At 32.1% G+C, this 21,445-nt stretch overlaps 3 protein-coding genes across 4 annotated transcripts; all 3 read left to right on the top strand.

Moving 5' to 3' along the window:
- The first annotated feature begins 1,255 nt into the window (after positions 1-1,255).
- On the top strand, positions 1,256-4,501 carry LOC132722167 (uncharacterized). The gene is made up of 2 exons (XM_060706609.1): positions 1,256-1,347; positions 2,001-4,501. Exon 2 carries the CDS (start codon positions 2,002-2,004, stop codon positions 3,049-3,051), a length of 1,050 nt encoding a protein of 349 aa, XP_060562592.1. The 5' UTR covers positions 1,256-1,347; position 2,001; the 3' UTR covers positions 3,052-4,501.
- Positions 4,502-11,577: 7,076 nt separating this feature from the next.
- On the top strand, positions 11,578-16,024 carry LOC132722166 (uncharacterized). Its single transcript, XM_060706608.1, has 2 exons — positions 11,578-11,665; positions 11,841-16,024. The coding sequence occupies exon 2, from the start codon at positions 11,842-11,844 to the stop codon at positions 13,948-13,950; it is 2,109 nt and encodes a 702-aa protein (XP_060562591.1). The 5' UTR covers positions 11,578-11,665; position 11,841; the 3' UTR covers positions 13,951-16,024.
- A 724-nt stretch (positions 16,025-16,748) lies between these two features.
- LOC132722172 (uncharacterized) lies at positions 16,749-21,019 on the top strand. Of its 2 annotated transcripts, none has more exons than XM_060706613.1 (2): positions 16,749-16,883; positions 17,763-21,019. In XM_060706613.1, the coding sequence occupies exon 2, from the start codon at positions 18,724-18,726 to the stop codon at positions 19,834-19,836; it is 1,113 nt and encodes a 370-aa protein (XP_060562596.1). In that variant the 5' UTR covers positions 16,749-16,883; positions 17,763-18,723; the 3' UTR covers positions 19,837-21,019. The 2 variants fall into 2 exon arrangements, with proteins under 2 accessions (XP_060562596.1, XP_060562598.1); XM_060706615.1 differs by lacking the exon at positions 16,749-16,883 and adding an exon at positions 16,953-17,116.
- The last annotated feature ends 426 nt before the right edge of the window (positions 21,020-21,445 follow it).

The raw sequence follows: 21,445 nt of genomic DNA, 5'->3' as shown, positions 1-21,445 counted from the left end.
AAAATGATGTATCATCTAGTATGCCTAAATTTGTTTGAGTTAAATAAACATTTTTGAAAAAGTGTGCATGTCTGCTGGTCGGACGACCCCACCCACCAGCGTTTCAGTTAAAGGGAATAAACAAACACAGTCCATTTTATATTTCTAGTTGATCCTACTTACATGGAAATTTATTTCATTTTTATGTTAACACAAACATTGATATTTTCAGAAACTAAATGATGGATGTGATTTGCCTTAAAATATTAACGTTTCACCATTTGAGTTAATTTGTAACATTTCATAGATATATACATGTGTATACATGTGTATGACATTAGACATCACCATTTATTACATGTATATGACATCATTTCTCTCTTTCTTTATTTCACAATAGATGATTTATCCTTATACAACCACCTCATTTTTATAGTCATTTCAACATGTGTACATTGTATCAATAGAGTAATGTTAAATGAAAACAGATTTCTTTATTTATGTTTTGAGAATATATTCTTGAGGACTTAAATTTGCCATATTTCTGTTTGAAAAAAAATTTTGTATATAATCAAATTATATTAATTATGAACAAGCAGATATATTAGTGTTTTTTCTCTCTTTTACATTAGTTTCTCAACTACAATGTCATGTAAAGCATGCTTCACAATAAAATATGTTAATGAGTATCGTGGGGTTTTGTTGTTCATGTGATTTTAAACGATCTAATCTTGCTTACTTCCCAATTATTCCACCGGTATTTTTTATCCCACTTACCACCTGTGATACCATTTAGAACATCTATGTGAGTTACTGGGCAAGTCCAATAATAAAATAATGATAAAGTTGAAAAGGAATTATAAAAGTTAAACTGTTTGTTTTCACTGAAAGTTAATTTTTGCAAACATGTGCTAGCAGATGGATAAAAATTGAAAAGGTTCGCACAATTTTTTGTGACTGGAAAAACAACTAATTGTAAAAATTAGATTGTGATAGTTTAGCAATAGCTAAATCTAAATGCCATTGAATTTTTGAAACAATACACATAATCCTATAACAAAGTAGAAGAAAGAAAATAACATAATGTCAGTCTTGTACCAAGTTGACGAAAACATGTCTGTTATCTAAATTATTTCTTAAACATGAAAACATGAGCCTCGCTATTAAGGGTCTTCACATTCTTTCATCAGAACAAAACATCAGTTTTGAATTTCTGAAAGGGGGAACAATGCAGTTTTTAACAACAGGAAGTGGAACTGCATTGTTTCCCCTTCATGCAAAACCAAAAGAGGAAGTGAAATTCCACGTAGCCTATTAAACAGAAGCAAATATTTTTCCTTGACCTTTTTTAGAAATCCAACATTGAAAGTATGTTAAACAATATTTTTTTCCTACACATTTCACATTTGTATTAAAGTTTTAATATATCAATAATACCATACATGTAAAATTTAAGATAGTGAAATACGAGTTTATAATTCCAATACCTTCTTATTCAATACATGCTACATGTAATAAACATAAATATGTGCTGTTAACAAGACATTAAATACAAAAATACATAATTTTCAAATTTTTAGCTACTGATCCTTTAAAGCGTTCAACAACTATGTAACTATGCAAAGAAATACAGTAAAGTAAGGGACATTATCCAATTTAAATTTGATAATTTATTTAAAGTGAGTTATGTATCTTCGGTAATTTTAATGACAATTAAGAACAAAATTTATTTCCAGAATTACAGGAACAAAATTTTTGATTAGGTAAATTACTGCTGAAATTACATTTCCAAGCAGAAGCAGGAAGATATCAAAGCTAATAAAAAAGAGAAAAAAAAGAACTGATTATAAGTCGGTATATTCGTCAACTTATTAAATGAAATTTTCTTATATCAACACTGTTTATTCTGTCCTGTTATATTGTAGGATATAAAAAGGATAAATAAATAATAAGTAGAATTATTAAATAAAATAAAAATAGTGGCTGTCTGAAACAATTTTTCGTTCACAAATATATTACAGAATGTTTCAAGAATCTGAATACAGAGAAAACCTATCATTGATGTTATCAGAGGTTTTACATGACATTGGTGTCAATGAAAGAATAGTGATGAGAAGGAGAAGACATTCCATACTGCGAGAGACTATGAATAATATCACATTCAGGTTAACTGATAACAATAGAACTAAATATTATCTAGGAAGTCAGAGTGAAGGTACAACTACTATAGGACTTCATTCAGACATTGATATACTGATATGTATTCATGATTTCAATATTATGCAAGACTGGTCAGAGTGGGAACATGGCAAGTTCAACTTTCTCATGATACAGGATGAGAACACTACCCCCGGCTATTGTTTCTTACAACTGCTCCGAGATGATGTACCTCTTCCTCACACTGTCATTCCTGATGAACATCATATAACTGATAGAAGTGGAAGAATATTGCTTAAAAACACAGTAATAAATGATCTGATTCGGGGTACTGTAGGTCATGGACCATCACTTTATGATCAAGGACAACCTGGATTCAGTGATACGGACTATGTGTTTGCATTACCTTGTAAAACATGGCTTCAATCAGCATTAGGTTGGTTAAATAGACAAGGTATTGGCAGATGGCCAACACAAAAAATGAGAAGATATGCAGCTAATACTTGGTGTTTTGTTGTTCCAACTGGAAGTAAGGTCAGTGAATATCCTGAATTGGAATGGAGAATATCTACATCATTGGCAGAAAGGTGTTTAATGCTGGATTTAAATGTAACACAAATAAGGTGCTATGTGTTGTTGAAAATGATTCTAAAATATGTCCTTTACCCTCGAGGTATAATAAATATATCAAGTTTCATGTGTAAAACAGTTCTATTACATTGTATAGAAAACACAGAGCTATGTATATGGAAAGAGAACAATTTATTTACATGTTTAACACATTGCTTGTTGGAATTACACAGTTGTGTACAGAATTGCCATTGTTCACATTTTATTATCCGAGAAAATAATTTGATGGCAGGGCAATTTACAGCATTTTCTGTGGCTGCTGGGATAAGCCTTTACCTACACTAACAGCAGAATTCATAAGGATATGTGGTGAGCAAAGTGACGACTGTATTAAACATATTACAGCATTTTGTGTCAGATTTATACAGAAAGAGAACAACTGTGTTCCTCATGAACTACAATATGAAATGTTCAGATCTACACAAGATGATATGATGCATAGACTTGAAAGAGAAGACTTTTGGATGAACTTTGCTGTAGTTGATTCTCTACCTTTCCTGTATTTCCTACAATATAAAGTCTATCGTCAGCTACAAAGGCATCACGATCAACAACAAGCACTTGGTAAACTTATAAAAAACATAGCAAAAGACGAAAATCTTGGACATAGAGAAACTGCTCTAAACATTTTAGGGCAATGTATGGAACAAGAAAACAGAACTCAAGAAGCATTAAACTGCTACCTGTTTTCTCTTCAACAAAGGGCAAGAAACAATGTAGCAAACTTACATATATGTAAGCTTCTCTCCAGCATGCTAGGCAATAATGTCAAGTGAAAACACAAAATATGAAGATTTCAACGGTTCAAATGTTAATATTCAATTGTTAATACATAGGCCTGTCATCAGTCTTTTTGTCACGCATTATTTTAAAATACCTTTCAGCATGTTAAACTGAATGAATCAAGACTTTGAAAATTTGACTTAACATTTGGGTGTCAAAAGACTCTTGAAAAGAGGACAACTTCACAAGAAAGTTATGATCAACATTATAGTTTTCAGACGACGATGGCAACGACATTGTCGAGACAACGGTAACGGGTACAGGAAAGCCAACATGATTGTAACAATAACTTTTTTATTTCAAAGATAACGATGCCGAGCTAAAAAATATTATATCTGTTTTATTAAATGAAAGTTTAAACGAGTGTTAAACAAGATAATCTACCAAATAATATCAATTATTTCATATTCTATATCAATAATGGAAAACATACTAGTATTTCATTTATGATATAAAATCTACATTATATCACCCTTCAGAAAACTCTGATCGACAAAACTTACTGTTCATTTTATATTTCACTATTCACGGTGAAATATATTAGTAAATAACAGACTGAACAAACAATATTTAATTAATATTCCGTTTCTTTGTATATGATGATGAATGAAAAGCTGTATTTCATATGTCTGATATAACATCTTATCTCAATGTCTCATGCTAAAAACTAATTGTTTCTTCATGCAGTTGTATCGTATATATATTATCAATGTGAAACTCTTTTGCAGGCCTATAAATACCATACTGAATTTGCCATGTTGTAAATTTGGAGCTGTCACTTTGGTGTTTATAATACAAAACACAAAACTCGGTATTCATTTATCAGTAATAAGCGCTGCAAATGCAGGCTTGTATACATGGAAAAAATCTTTTAAGTAGGGAAGAGAGAAATTAATCTTATAATATTATAATTATTTTTCAAATGATAACAATTGACAAGGAAATTAAACAAACAAAAGATATTCAAATTCTTCTTATATTTTTTCTTCTTATTCAAGCAGTCAAGCTTGGTTTCTCTTACCTTCAATAGATATAATCATATAGTCCTGAAAATATTTCTGTATCAAAAAGGTTTTCAAAGAAGTGTATAAAGGTATATACCTGTTGTTAATAGTTTTCATGGTTGTTGTTTGGATTTTGAAAAGAATATTACAAAAATATCTGTATAAATGAAATGTGAATGATTATATACTTCTTTAAGAGTGAACATTTACAAAATGTATGAGTTTTAACTAACAGAGACATTATTTTCATTAGGTCTTCTGCCTTCAATATACAAGCATATCACTTCAGTGACCCATGACGAGTCGCTTTTTACAGGTAAAAAAAACCTGTATCACGTGACACTAGTTTTATACTATAAGTACCAATGCACCAAAAACTCATAGTCATTTCAGCGACCCTGGCTTCTTGGTGACAAGTCGGAGCAATCATAAGGTAAGCAACCACGTGTATGGCTGAAATGAATTTTTTTATTTTGTGGGCTATTATTTCGCTTTGTTTTGTATCGATGTTAGTGCATGGTTAGTACACTATAGCATAGACGTTTTTGCTTAAAGCCCACGAATCCCTTTGAAATTATTTTATTCGTTCTTAACGAGATCGAATTAACGTAAGAGAAGTGAAAAAGAGAATGGCAAAGTCTAATCTTTAGAGCATTGAAGCTCAGATGAATTTTCGGGGTTTTCTAGTATATTCGAGTCAGAATATAATGCCCCGTCGAGGGCCTCTATGTTCTGTTGTCAAGGACTTGAGTAACAAAAATAAAACCCCAAAAACCAAAGTTAGTCTGTAATTTCCGGAGAGAAAATAAACAAATCTGCTGAGACAGTTAAAAACGAATAATTCGTGTAAAATTGATTCAAAAAACAATATACATGTAATTGGTTCGAATTTTAAGTACATTTTGGGACTTTCAAGGTAGCAGACATCCAATGAATGGATTTTGCCAGATAATGACGATTCATATGCTTCTATCCGATGATAATTGGCATGAGACGTGTAGCTCTGAAAACTGGAAATTAATATAGTCGTAAAAACTTTCTTTATAAAGCTTCCATGAATCAAAATTTAATTATTCTTTTGATCCTATTAGGGGCAAAGGTGCTAGTGTCATTGATTTGACCTAAAATGTGTTAAGCCATAAAATATGCATATATTTATTAGAAAAAATAAAAACGAAAAAAATACTGTGATATTGTTATAGACAATATAAAAGTATTTTTTTTCTTAATATATGGATATTTTATAGCATAAATAACAAGGTTAAACATATTTTAGGTCAAATCAATGCCACTAGCAACTTTGATTAGGGGTACAGGAGCAGAGGAAGCTATAACTGCTAAACAAAACCATATGGAAGACCAATAAATATGAAACAGAATAAAAGTTATGTACAATCGGGCTTTCAGCATATTATTCAATGCAAGAAAGTGTAGAACACTGCGATGAAGAAAGTACAGAAAACTGACACAGCTACAAGTACAAGCCCCAACTAGAAATCAAAAAATTGAAAATGCTGCAGGCTCGGTTTGATTGAGCCTGTTCGGGGGCGATACTGGAAAGTGCAAGTAACCGTCCACGCTAGCACCGGATTAAGAAGAATTCAATATTTTACGCGGAAATGGTGAAATTTTGAATTTATAAACACGCAGATGTGTTCATACGACGGTTATCATGGAACCTTCAATGTGACACAGTAGTGCCATTCCATGAAAAGCAGTGTACGGACCCCATGTAATAGAATGCGTGGGCCCAATGGTCAGAACTTAATAAAATGGAATTTTGAAAGGGGATCTGAGGTAATGAAGCCTACATACTAGTATCACAAATAAGGTGTCAAAAGATAAATTTAGAAAAGCATGCAACATATCATTCGGGTGATTATACAAATATACTGGAACCAAACAAGTTGAAAAGGGCTTAAAAGAAGAAACTTAAAGGACCACATAACATGTGTATACACAACAATAATGTCGTAACTTCAAGGATCGAAAATATAACATCATTTATTAAATGAATGGGGCGACTTTTTACAGCCGCCACACGTCACAAATAACACGAAAGTGACAATAAAATAGAGAAAAAAGAAACCCTGACGAATTCCAACACGTCAAAATTGAAAATGTTGCAAAATTGAAAATTGTTACAAACCTAAAAACATTAATTATAAACATGATACTAAAAGTTTTCTGATAAAAAATATGGTCTTTCATCACACGCAATATCCTTTATAACAATTGCTGTTTTCAATGAAATTAAGGTTTAGAATGGTTCTATTTGTCGTAATTTTCATTTAAAACCAATGAAGGCAAGCAAGTCAAATCAGTCCCAAAATTAGTCAAATCGGGCCTGAAAAATACCTCTGTCAGAAATATCCTGTTTTGAATAAAAGAACGATATTAACTGAAAATTGTGCTTAAAGAAAAACATAGCAAACAAAAATAAGTCATATAAATTAAAACAGCTTTGATACTTGTGGAAATTGTTAGGAGCCGATTAAACTTTAGGCCGATCTGACTGTAAAAAAGAAGAAGTTATAAGATCAAAATTTCATTTTAGATTAACCCTGTCAAACAGAAGGATAGGATTATATCATATTATTGGATTTAGCGTTTTATGTAAGTTATAAATAACTTTAATCATGAAATTACACATTCGTATTAAATTAAAAATAAAGTTTGCCTCTTGCCCTGTTGTGCCATCATCCTATCCCTTTAAAAATGATTTTTCTTTTGAAAAACCTCCTGAATCAACTCTTGATGATAAAGAAATAATTATAAAAATAATAAGTATAAATTGACCTAAAATACCAGTAAAAAACAAGGTACCTATGTTTTTACGAGGGTTGTCCTAAAATGTCGTAGACTACATTATTTAGATTTACCAGATATCTTCCTTGGTCATTCGTTAATTTACCTACTTAAAGTCAAAAGCCAATATTTTATCAGGGCTTTATATTTAACAGTACAACATACCCGGAGCACGATAAAATATTAGTCAGTTTTGAGAGCGTGCTTTATTTTCCCTTCAACCTAACGTCATAACTTAATAAAATTTACCAGATATCTTCCTTAGTCATTCGTTAATTTACCTACTTAAAGTCAATAGCCAATATATGAGTCAACGCTTTTTATCAGGGTTTTATATTTAACAGTACAACATACCCGGAGCACTATAAAATATTAGTCAGTGTTGAGAGCATGCTTCTTAAAAACATGCCTTTAACTTCAAGCATAATAATAATTATTGGAAATACCTTCCTGTGGAATGACGTCATTCAATTTGACGTCATGTCACCAAAAGACGTTTATGTAACGTTACTTTGAAAAAATCTGTGGCATAATATGTAACAGAAGTGCTATTTTGAAAATGCCCAAAGTGGCGACGTCTGATGAAAATGCGGCGCAGCGCGATGTCATTGAATACTGTGTTCAGTTGAAGAAGCGCCCAGCGTTAATTGACAACATGGAGAACATTATATTTAATCAAGATAATGCACCTTCCCATAGATCTCAGGAGACACAGCATGAACTTGATGTAATAGGTTTTCAGAGACTTCCATACGCCCTTAGACTTTGCAGTGTTTCCTTAAAATGCCCCCACTTATATAGCGTTGAACTTGTCCGTCCGTCCGTACGTCTGTCCGTACGTCCCGAAATCTTGTGAACGCAACTCATCTTAAACCGGATGGCAGATTTTGCTTAAATTTCCAGGGATGAACAACCTTAATATGTAGATGGAGATAAAGGAAGGAATTTTCGCTGCGACCAAATTTAACAGAATTATGGCCCTTTGTTGATTTTTTCACTATATACTATGTAGAAATTTTGTGAACGCATCTCCTCTTAAAACCCGATGGCAGAGTTTGCTTAAACTTCCAGGGATAAACAACCTTAATGTGTAGATGGTAGGAAAGGAAGGAATTTTTGCTGCGACCAAATTTAACAGAATTATGGTCCTTTGTTGATTTTTTCACTATATACTTTATGGAAATTTTGTGAACGCAAGTCCTCCTAAACCGGATGGCAGATTTTGCTTAAATTTCCAGGGATGAGCAACCATAATGTGTAGATGGTAGTAGAGGAGGGAATTTTTGCTGCGACCAAATTTAACGGAATTATGGCCCTTTGTTGATTTTTTCATTATATACTATGTAGAAATTTTGTGAACGCAACTCCTCTTAAAACCCGATGGCAGATTTTGCTTAAACTTCCAGGGATAAACAACCTTAATGTGTAGATGGTAGTAAGGAAGGAATTTTTGCTGCGATCAAATTTAAAAGAATTATGACCCTTTGTTGATTTTTTCACTATATACCATATAGAAATTTTGTGAACGCAACTCCTCTTAAGAGAGGATGGCAGAGTTTGCTTAAACTTCCAGGGATGAATAACCTTAATGTGTAGATAGATGGTAGTCACGGAAGGAATTTTTGCTGCGACCCAATTTAACAGAATTAAGGCCCTTTGTTAATTTTTTCACTATATACCATATATATGTTGTCGGTTGGGGCATCCTGTCCTTTGGACACAGTTCTAGTTTGAAATCACAGTAACGAGGTCACATGTTCGAATACTTCAGCGAACTCAGCCAGGAAACTCTACGAGAACATTGACTCTATTAAGAATATTGAAGCAGGACTATTTTGATATTGTTTATGATGAATGGGTCGCCCTACAGTGGATCGGTGGATCGAGAAACGCGGAGAATACTTTGAAAAACAGTTTTAAAAATCTTATAACGTCACGACGTTTATGACGGCGTGCGGCGGGTATGTATAGATAGCAATCTTTATCTTTTGATAACTTGATCAACTTTAGAGGTATTTTGATTTTATTTCGCATAGACACACATAAAAGGTGCATTGATTTTCCTTAGCTGGACGACTCTATTGCATTATAATTTATAGAGTAACAGACTTTGTCTACGATATTTTGGGTCAACCCTTGTACAGGTATAGAGATTCATTTTATCACTATTTTTTGTATATCAAAAAGGGTTTATTTAGTTTGTTTGTTTTTGGGGGATTTTTTGTTTGTTTGTTTTTTTATTTTATTTTTCGTTTTTTTTTGTTTTGTTTTTTTAAAAAGGTTTCACTTTTAAGGGGTAGAAAGGGGAACCCAAGACTTGACGAGCAACTGTGCCAATGCATGCAAATTTGGATAAAAGAAAGACCAGAAGTCCACTGATTATAACTGAACCGGAACATGCTGACGATAACAGTAAGTAACAACTTTTTTGTAGAAACGAATATTTTTTGTCAAAAACGATTCGAAATATATTCTCTATTGTATAAAACTAATTAAGAAAATACTTAATCGTAAAAATACTAACATTGACTCTCCCAAGTAGAGGAAATAAAAGTATCTATTATTCTGAAGGAAAACAAGTTTGCACATTTCTATTTCCACTTTTTGCAGAAGAGAATTAACGAACACAGTCCATCAGATATATCTTGTTTTTGATCCTGGTAACATGGAAATTCATTTCATTACTATATAAACGCAAACATTCAGAAGATATTTGACTGATATAATTTGCCTTAAAATATTTTTAAAAGTTCGCCAGTTTAGTTTCCCATTTGAGTGAATTTGTAACATTTCATAGATATATACATATGGGCGAATTCAAGAAGTCAATCTCCGAAATTGACGGAGATTGTTGAGTTGTTACGATTGATATTTAAATAGACATTTTCTCGGCAAATATTGTTTACCAATCATTTCAATTTTTCTTGTTATCCAATTTATTTTGTTTCAACCAGACGTTTCCAATAGTGTTGCATCAGACAAACATTTCAGACTTTCAGACACATAACAAGAACACGGAGAAAAAATTGATTAGTGCTTCGGATATTCAACTGTAATAGAGAACGATTTTCAATTAAGATTTTGTACATTACCTGTGACTGTTCACATCATGTGGCGTCTTTGATATGCAGCATCAACATTTAACTTGTTATGTTCTAATTTGTTACACTCAAACGAGCATCAATCATTTACATTCTTTAATGATACACCTTTGAAATAATAAACAACACATAGTTTAAAGAGGTTAGAGGGAGTATTTGTAAGCCGTCGACTCTAACCGTTTACTAGTATTTCCCAACCAACAAAGACAGAATTCTTGATATAAAGCTACATATCAATATTTGTTAAGACAAAAGTCTAAAAAAAGCTTCCACATGACTTATAGTAATAAATTTTCTAAGCAAATTCATCTGTTGAAATGTGCCAAATATTTCGTGTAGAAGTAAAGTTTATGATTATGAACTTTCCAATATAATTGACTGAAAGAATTTTGTAAGTTTTTGAAAATGCTGCGAGCGGGGTACCCAACCCTACTCCAACGTGGGAGGGGGGGGGGGTATTGTTGAAGGATGAATCCAGACTCAAAACCAGCGGCTCCTTCGAACATACATGTACCTGACATAAAACCCAAATTTAGCAGTCGTAAAGGTAAAAGGAAACGAATTTTGAAAATTCTAAATAGGCAAAGACACAGATAATTACTCCCTGAAATAAACGCATTTCATGTACATAATTATATGCAAACAGCTAGAATAATAATTCACAGTGAATCAAAACAGAATTAAATGAATATGCATCGACGATTTTGAAAGTCCATGGATATTGTTTAGACACATGTTTACTTTGCTCCGAGCTGTACATAATCCTGAAAAAGAAAACAATTGTAAGAAAAATTTACAAAACTTTCTGTATAATATAATCGAAAATATTTCAATCTTTTCGGAAATGTCACATCTAAACGGCTTGACAAATATACCTCGAATGCCCGTTTTTTTTCTCTTGATATTCAATCCAGCATTTAAAGTAAGTTAAAATATGACTTTAAACATATAATTTCACATGTATATTAAAATAAGAAAATATGATAAATGTATGCAATTTTAAGATAGTATAATGTGGGTGTTTAATTTGAATTTCTGAAAGGGACACAATTCAATTAACATTTATGACAACTGGAAGGCATTGTTTCCCCCTTCTTTTAAAACCAAAAGAGGAAGTAAAGTAGCTAAAATTCCACCTTAACTGTTAAACAGAAACAAATTTTGTTCTTGACTTTTTCATGACATTTGAATCAAACATTCAAAGTAAGTTAAATAGTTTTTTTCCATACATATTGTTTCATATTCAATATATCATTAATACATGCAAAATTTAAGATAGTATAACGCGAGTAATTAATTTCAGTGGCTACCTAGTCAACCAATGCTATTAACTCTTGTTGGCGGCTGACAATTAATTTTCACTCTACATATCTTACAGAATGTTTCAAGAACCTGACATCAGAGAAAATCTATCACGGAAGTTATCAGAGGTTTTGCATGACATTGGTGTCAATGAAATAATGGTGATGAAAACGAGAAAAAATTCCATGCTGAGAGAGACTATGAGAAATATCATTCACAGGTTAACTGATCTAAATATAACTGAATATTTCCTAGGGAGTCAGAGTGAAGGTACAACTACTATAGGACTTAATTCAGACTTTGATATACTAGGCTATCATCATGATTTCAATGTAATACAAGACTGGTCAGAGTGGGCACGTGACAAGTTCAACTTGCTCATGATACAGGATGAGAACACTACCCCCGGCTATTGTTTCTTACAATTGCTCCGACATGATGAACCTCTTCCTCTCACTGTTATTCCCGGTGAATACAATATAACTGATCGAAGTGGAAGAGTATTGCTTAAAAATACAATAATAAATGGTTTGATTCAGGGTGCCGTAGGTCATGGACCAGCACTTAATGAACAAGAAGAACCTGGATTACCTGATACAGACAATGTGATAGCTTGTTCTTGTAAATCCTGGCCTCAATCAGCATTAGGTTGGTTAGAGAGACAAGGTATTGGCAGATGGCCAACTGAAGAGATGAGAAGATATGCAGCCAGTACTGGCTGTTTTGTTGTTGCAACTGGAAGTAAGATTAGTAAATATCCTGAATTGGAATGGAGAATATCTACATCATTGGCAGAGAGGTGTCTAGTGCTAAATTTAAATATAACACAAATAAGGTGCTATGTGTTATTGAAAATGATTCTAAAAAAATTCCTTAATCATCGTGGTAAAATTAATATATCGAGTTTCATGTGTAAAACAGTTCTATTACATTGTATAGAAAACACAGAGCCAAGTATATGGGAAGAGAACAAATTATTTACATGTTTAACATACTGCTTATTGGAATTACACACCTGTGTACAGAATGGCTATTGTTCACATTTCATTATTCAAGAAAACAATTTGATGGCAGGCGAATTTACAGCTGAGACAAAACGTGAACTTTTAAGACATATAAGTGAATTCATACAAAATGATAGACACATTTTACTTAGAATTGATATTGATAATCTTGGTCATAGACTACAAGTAAAATTGAACATGTTACCATATGCAGCATACTTCATGTATTCTCTAATTTCTCTTGAAATATACAAAAATTTGTTAACATCAGAATATTTAAACATTGCATACGCCTTCAGTCAAAATCATCGACACATTTTAAAACATTTACACAATAAGAACATTGGGACAATAAAGAAATCTTTATGTAAACTTATAACTTTCTGTGATAATGGTAATAGATTAGATCAGGCAGCATGCAGGTTCATGACACCTTTAATTTTTACCACATATGGATCTGTCTTAGCATCATCTAGCATTCATGAAAATAATCAAGTGTCACCTGAAGCATTGGTTTGGTTATCAGCTGGTTTAAACTCAGATATCTCGTCTAGCAGACTCAAATTGGCTTCAGTGTTCTACAGTACAGGAGATATGAAGAAAGCTGAACTAATTCTTAGACACGCACATCAACAATATTACTCTTATCCTGTTGTACCAATCTGTACATGCTGGAATAAGCTTCCACTAGCAGTAACAGCAGAATTCAAGAAGGTATCTAGTGAGCAAAGTGAGGACTGTATCAAACATATTACAGCATTCTGTGTCAGATTCATACAGAAAGAGATCAACTGTATTCCTCATGAACTACAATATGAAATGTTCAGATCTACACAAGATGACATGATTCGCAGAAATGAGAATAAAGACTGTTGGATGGACTGGGCGGTAGTTGATTCTCTACCTTTTTTATACTTCCTACAATATAAGATCTACAGTCATTTTCAAAGGCATCAAGATCAACAACAAGCCCTAAATAAACTGATAAGAACCATAGTAGCAGATAAAAACCTTGCACATAGAGAAACAGCCTTAAACATTTTAGGACAATGTATGGAACAAGAAAACAGACCTCAACAGGCTTTAAAATGCTACATGCTTTCTCTACAACAAAGACAAAGGAACAATGTAGCAAACCTCCATATTTGTAAGCTCCTTTCTGGGGTTTTGAATGGCCAATAAAAATATGGTCAAAAACAGACTTGAATTTCAATAATCATAAACTGTTTGTGTGTATCAAACTATTCAAAAGTTAAAGTATATGTTTTTTCATTCTTTTTTCTACATTTAATTCTTAGACAACATTAAGGACGTTTTTTGGGAGTTTTCATATAACACAGGCAAAAATCACAAAACTGTTTAATAGAATTTCTTAAACTTTGCTTGTTGTTAGAATATGATAACAGAAAGATTTTAAGTGTCAGCAATTTGGAGGTCACCTTTTTCGTTTTTGAGCTATCTGCCCCATTCAAGGGTAGAGAAATCATAATGAAATTAAACACTACTTTATTATTTCTTATTTTCATGTACCTTAATTTGGTTTAAGTCATTGTGCATCTTTTTAAGTATCAGTTAAGAGCGGATTGTTTCGTCCTTATCGTCTCTAAACCTATGCCTTTATCCTTAAAAGACGGCCTATTTCAAAAGTACCTTAACTCACTGATTTATATAAATATGTGCTTCACTTTACTTAAACGTTTAGTTTCAGTTTATTAATTTGCATGTTCTTATGTGATCATCAATTATAAGGAAAGCGTAATCCAAAAAATATATGAAAGCCTGAAATGACCTTAAATACGTAAATAATTCTGATTCAATAGTAGATGACTAAAATTTAAATTGTTGACACCCAACGTATTTTGCTTATAAAATTTCTGTTTATTGTTTTCTAATACAACGCCGGGCTTAAAGAAATTCTATTTCAAGAACAGTTTTGATTTTGCCTCTGTCTATATTAAAACTTCAAAAAAACGTCCATTAACTGAAAACATCCTACTGTATTTTTTTTAACTCAAGAACCTCTTCTAAAGAGAACCATTGCTCTAACTTGGGAATAACTTTTAATTTGGTTAACAAGATTATGTTTATCAAAGAATTTATTATTATTATATATATATGTGTGAAGTCAAACTGCATTCAATAAATCTGTCACTTGTATATTACATTTATCAGTCTTGATCTGTCAATATGAAGTCAACAAGCAAGTATTCTGTAAGAATCATGACCCGGAAAAATATATTTATTTAAGTTTGTGAACCAGTCAGTTTGCCATTGTTCTGTTTTCAAAAAATGAATTTAACAACAGCCTATCGGATAAAACAAGGTGGTTTTATAGTTAGTTATTAATGTGGGCATTGACCTGATTTTTATGCGAATTCCTTAAAAGAGTTTACATTTTCATTGTAATAACAGATGAGGGCATTAGAGTTTATTGTTTAAAGTGTTTGTTTTTTAAATAAAGCAGATTTGTTGATCAATGGATTTAGCTTCTTTAAGCATGTTAATGCTTTTACCAGAAATCACCAATAAATTAACATTTAACTATTGTCCCACCAATTCAGTTCTCTTCTAATTTCTCACAAAAGTCTTAACGAAATTTGTGATTGACATGTTTTCTATGCCATACACGGCCAATAATCCATTTCTAATTCTGTAATTCAATGACGACTATTTGTATTATATTTTGAACTTCAATGCCAAAAATTCTAAAATAAGTTTTTTTTGTGATAAGTTAGATATTGAATGTTTATGATTTGAATGAAATAAAGTTTATGAATGGTTTATAAAAATGAATTACAAGGCCAATAAATCATGCGATATGTCAGTTTATAGTTTGAATGACGATAGTTCATGAATGGTTTAAATGAATTACAGGGCGATAGGTCAGTTATTAAATGTTTACGATTTGAAATATCATGATGAAACAATTTTACTTGTATAGTATCCAAAGTTAATACATCTAAAATACATTTGAGAGTTTGTCAGGATGAATGTAATGTAATTGAATAAAATGTTTAGAAAAAATGATGTATTATCTAGAAAAGCCTAAAAATAATTTGCGATGAATAGATATTTTGAAAAAGTATGAGTGCATGTCTGCTGGTAGGACGAACCCACCTACCTGTGTTTCAATTGAAGAGAATAAACGAACGTAGTCCATTTTACATTTCTTGATGTTGATCCTACTTACATTTATATATAAACACAAACATTGATATTTTCAGAAGCTAAATGATGGATGTGATTTGCCTTAAAATATATATATAAAGCATGTAAGTTTAAATAAGAAAAAGGTGAAAAAGAATTTAAAAAGTCTGTTATCACTGAAAGTCATTTTTTCCAGCATGTGCCAGCAGATGGATACAATTTTGAAAAGATTTGCGCAATTTTAAGTGATTGAAATATCAACTTTTAATGTAAAGATTGGACGGTGATAGTTCTGCAATAGCTTTTTTTACATGCCATTGTATTTTCTAAACAATAAGCATAATCATATAACAAAGTAGTAGAAAGAAAATAACATTATGTCAGTCTTATACCAAGTCGATGAAAAATATGTCTGTTATCTAAATTAGTTCCTGAATATGAGCCCCGCAATTGAGGGTCTTCAGATTCTTTCATCAGAACAAAAACATCAGTGGTTCTACTCGGATTCCCCTTCGTCTTTGAAATAATGCATACAGTAGAGGGACACTCCAGCTGAATAACTTGAAAGTTCCAATATAAAAAAAGGAAATGGCCAAAAAAATCTGTATGTACAATCTTGAGTGATCATGTTTGCTACAAACATTTTATTAAATACTTTTTTGATCTCTGATAAAAATACGGTCATTTATCTTTTCATAATGTTTTCTGTAATGGCTTAAAAATAAAACTGTAAGGCTTATTGTGCCAGTTTCTTGAATTTAGAATGCATATAATCTACATGTGTTAAATTTTTAAAGGGACACAATTCAATAACTTTAATACCAACAGGAAGAGGAAGTGATTCATTTCTCCTTCACATCATTCATTCAAAACCAAAAGAGGATGTTAAAATAGTATATTTTCGATCAAGATCTACCCTATTAAACAGAAACAAATGTATTTCCTTGATAGAAAATCCAGCATATAAAGTAAGTAAAAAATAATTTAAATTTCTTATTTATATCAAAATTAGAAAACATAATGATGGTGCTTGATTTAAATTTCTGAAAGGGGGAACAATGCAGTTTTTTTTTATAACAACAGGAAGTGGTACTGCATAGTTTTCCCTTCATGCAAAACCAAAAGAGGAAGTGAAATTCTACGTAGCCTATTAAACAGAAGCAAATATTTTTTCTTGATCTTTATGAATCCAACATTGAAAGTAAGTTAAACAATATTTTTTCCTACACATTTTACATTTGTATTAAAGTTTTAATATATCAATAATACCATACATGTAAAATTTAAGATAGTGAAATACGAGTTAATCATTTAAATACCTTCCTAGTCAATATATGCTACATGTAATAAACATAAATATGCGCTGTTAACAAGACATTAAACACAAAAATACATCATTTTCAAATTTTTAACTACTGATCCTTTAAAGCCTTGAACAACTATGTAACTATGCAAACAAATACAGTAAAGTAAGGGACATTACTTAAATTTAGATTTGATAATTTATTTAAAGTGAGTTATGTTTCTTCGGTAATTTTATTGACAATTAAGAAGAAAATTTATTTCCAGAATTACAGGAACACAATTTTTGATTAGGTAAATTACTGCTGAAATTACATTTTAAAGCAGCAGCAGGAAGATATCAAGGAAAATAAAAAAGAGAAAAAAGTGATTATAAGTCGATGTATTCGTCAACTTATTAAATGAAATTTTCTTATATCAACACTATTTATCCTGTCATGTCATATTGTATGATATAAAGGATAAATAAATAACAAGTAGAATTATTTAATAAAATAAATATAGTGGCTGACTGAAACAATTTTCCGTTCACAAATATATTACAGAATGTTTCAAGAATCTGACTACAGAGAAAACCTGTCATTGATGTTATCAGAGGTTTTACATGACATTGGTATCAATGAAAGAATGGTGATGAGAAGGAAAAGACATTACATGCTGGCAGAGACTATGAGTAATAACACTTACAGGTTAATTGATGAAAATATGACTGAATATTATCTAGGGAGTAAGAGAGAAGATAAAACTACTATAGGACTTGATTCAGACTTGGATATACTATTCTGTAACCATGAAGTCATATAATACAAGACCGGTCAGAGTGGGAACATGACAAGTCAAACTACCTCATGATACAGGATGAGAACACTACCCCTGGTTATTGTTTCTTACAACTGCTCCTACCTTATGAACCTCTTCCTGTGTCATTCCTAATGAACAACATATTATTGATAGAAATGAAAGAATATTGTGTAAAAACACAAAAAAGTACATATACACGGTGCTGTAGATCATGGACCATCCTTGTTCAGTCAAGGACAACATGGATATTGTGATAGAGATCATGTGTTAGCTTTACCATGTAAATCATGGCCTCAATCAGCATTAGGTTGGTTAGATAGACAAGGTATTAGCGGATGGCCAACAATAGAGATGAGAAGATATGCAGCCAGTACTAGGTGTTTTGTTGTTCCAACTGGAAGTAAGGTCAGTGAATATCCTGAATTGGAATGGAGAATATCTACATCACTGGCAGAAAGGTGTTTAATGTTCAATTTAAATATAACACAAATAAGGTGCTATGTGTTGTTGAAAATGATTCTAAAATCTTCCATTTATCCTGGAGGGACAATTGATATATCAAGTTTCATGTGTAAAACAGTTCTATTACATTGAATATGGAAAAAGAACAATGTATACACATGTTTTACAAATTGTTTATTGAAATTGCACATTTGTGTACAGAATGACAGATGTTCACATTTCATTATCCAAGAAAATAATTTGATGGCAGGGAAATTAACAGCTGAGACAAAACATGAACTTTCAAAAAATATTTGTGATTTTATACAGAATGGAAGACAACAGTTATTTAGGATTGCTATTGATGATCTTGGTCTTAGACTGCAAGTTAAACTGAACATGGTACCACATGGACTATACATTATTCTGAATTCTCCTGAAACGTACAATTTATCTCTTTTAAACAGTGATTTTTTATACATTGTATCTAATATAAGTGTAACCCAACTGAAAGTTTTAGAACATTTATACGATAAAAACATTAGGACAATGAAGCAATCTTTAGGTACACTAAAGACCTTCAGTGTTAATTGTAATAGATTACAACAGACATGCAAGTATCTAGCACCTTTTCTTTTTACCACATATGGGTCTGTCCTGGCATCATCTTATATTGGTCAAAATAATAAAGTTTCACCTGAAGCATTGGTTTGGTTATTAGATGGTTTAAATTCAGATATCTCATCTAGTAGACTTAAATTGGCTTCAGTGTTCTACAGTACAGGAAATATGGAGAAAGCTGAAGTAATTCTGAGACACATTGAACAACAATATTACTCTTATCCTGTTGTAGCTATCTGTGAATGCTGGAGGACGCCTCCACCAGCAGTAACTGCAGAATTCAAGAGGGTATGTAGTGAGCAAAGTGTTGACTGTATCAAACATATTACAGCTTTTTGTGTCAGATTCATAAAGGTAGAGATCAACTGTGTTCCCCATGAACTACAATATGAAATGTTCAGGTCTACACAAGATGACATGATCCACAGAGATAAAATAGAAGACTTTTGGATGAACTTGGCTATAGTCGATTCCCTACCTTTCCTGTACTTCCTACTATATAAGATCTACCGTCATCTACAAAGACAACAAGATCAACAACAAGCAATAAGTAAACTTATAAGAACCATAGCAACAGATAAAAACCTTGGACATAGAGAAACAGCTCTCAACATCTTAGGACAATGTATGGAACAAGAAAACAGACCTCAACAAGCATTAAAATGTTACCTGCTTTCTCTCCAGCAAAGGGCAAGAAACAATGCAGCAAACTTTCATATATGTAAGCTCCTTTTTGGGGTATTGGCTGGGCAATAAAATTGAAACCGACAGTTATAAGACTTGAATGTTCAGTAATCATAAACTGCTTGTGTGTATCAAACTATTTAGATGTTGAAATATATGCTTTATTATCCATCTTTTGTTACATTTGTCATTTAGTTTATACAAATTTATTTTAGTTCGATTGTGTTGGAAGCTATAAGCTTAATGAAACACTCCCGAATCCGTTCCTGGAACCAACCAGTACTAAGCAATGAATGTATAGTTTCTTGCTCAAGGAAACAGCGGCTTGCCCCTGACAGGGTTTGAACCCACGCGGTCAGCAATCCTTATATTACTAGTCAGACGTGTTAACCACTCGGCCACGTTTGTCATTTAGACAGCATTAAAGACGCTTTTGGAAATTCATACATTTAAATTTAAAATTTGCGAGTTGTAAGAATGCAACAGAAACATTTAAGCGAAACTAATTTGGGTTTCACCTTTTTCATTTTTGAGTTATTTGGGCCTTAATTGGACTATAAGGACAGATATTTTTGATAAATGGTTTTCAAAATATTAATATTGAATATTTAGGACTCAAGGGCAGATAATTCAGAATAAAGGTAAACAATACCTTATTATGCCCCCCTTCGAAGAAGAGGGGGTATTTGTTTTGCTAATATCGGTCGGTCGGTCCGACGGTCTGTCTGTCGGTCGGTCTGTCTGTCCATTGGTAGACTAAATGGCTTAAAATCTATAAATCACAAAGTCTCCATATTTCACCTACTTATTGGTAATAACTAGTAGATGACCGAAATTGATCTTGAGGTCACTAGGTCAAAGGTCAAAGTCACAGCGGACTTAAATGTCAGAAAGGTTTCAGCTCATTATCTACAATAAACTATCACATATAAGTCTTCATATTTCGTGTACTTATTTGTCATAACTAGTAGATGACCCCTCTTGATTTTGGGAAAGTCACAGGGGCCATAAAAGTCAGAATGGTTACTATTCATTATCTTTATTTTTTATCACAAACTAGAAGATGACCCTATTGATTTTGGGATCATATGATAAAGGTGTAGGTCACAGAAACCTTAAAAGTCAGAATGCTTTCCGCTCATTTTCTCTAAAACTATTAAATCGCGAAGTCTTCATATTTCATATACTGATTTATCATAACTAGATTAGCCCTATTGATTTTGGGGTGACTAGTTTAAAGGTCAAGGTCACACGGCCTTAATTGTTTCCACTCATTATCTTGAAAGATTTTTATCACATAGTCTTCATATCTTACATACTGATTTTTCATAAGTAATAGATGACCCCTATTGTTTTTAGGTCACTAGGTTTAAGGTCAAGGTCCCCGGAGTCTTAAATATCACAGTACTTTCTATTAAATATTTTGAAAATCATTTATCACAAAGTCTTCATTTTCACATACTTATTGATCATAACAAGTTGATGACCACTATTGATTACTGGGTCACTAGGTTAAAGGCCTAGGCCTCAAATGTGAAATAGTTTTCGCTTATTATCTTAAAAACTGTTTATCACAAAGTCTTCATATTTCTGATACTGATTTTTTCATAAATAGAAGACGACTTCTATTGATTTTGGGTTTACTAGGTCAAAGGTCAAGGTCACAGGGGCCTTTAAAGTC

This window comes from Ruditapes philippinarum, unplaced genomic scaffold (genome assembly GCF_026571515.1).
Source record: "Ruditapes philippinarum isolate M1 unplaced genomic scaffold, ASM2657151v2 ctg1955_1_1_1_1, whole genome shotgun sequence".
NCBI lineage: Eukaryota > Metazoa > Mollusca > Bivalvia > Venerida > Veneridae > Ruditapes > Ruditapes philippinarum.
This window is presented reverse-complemented; position numbering and strand designations above follow the sequence as displayed.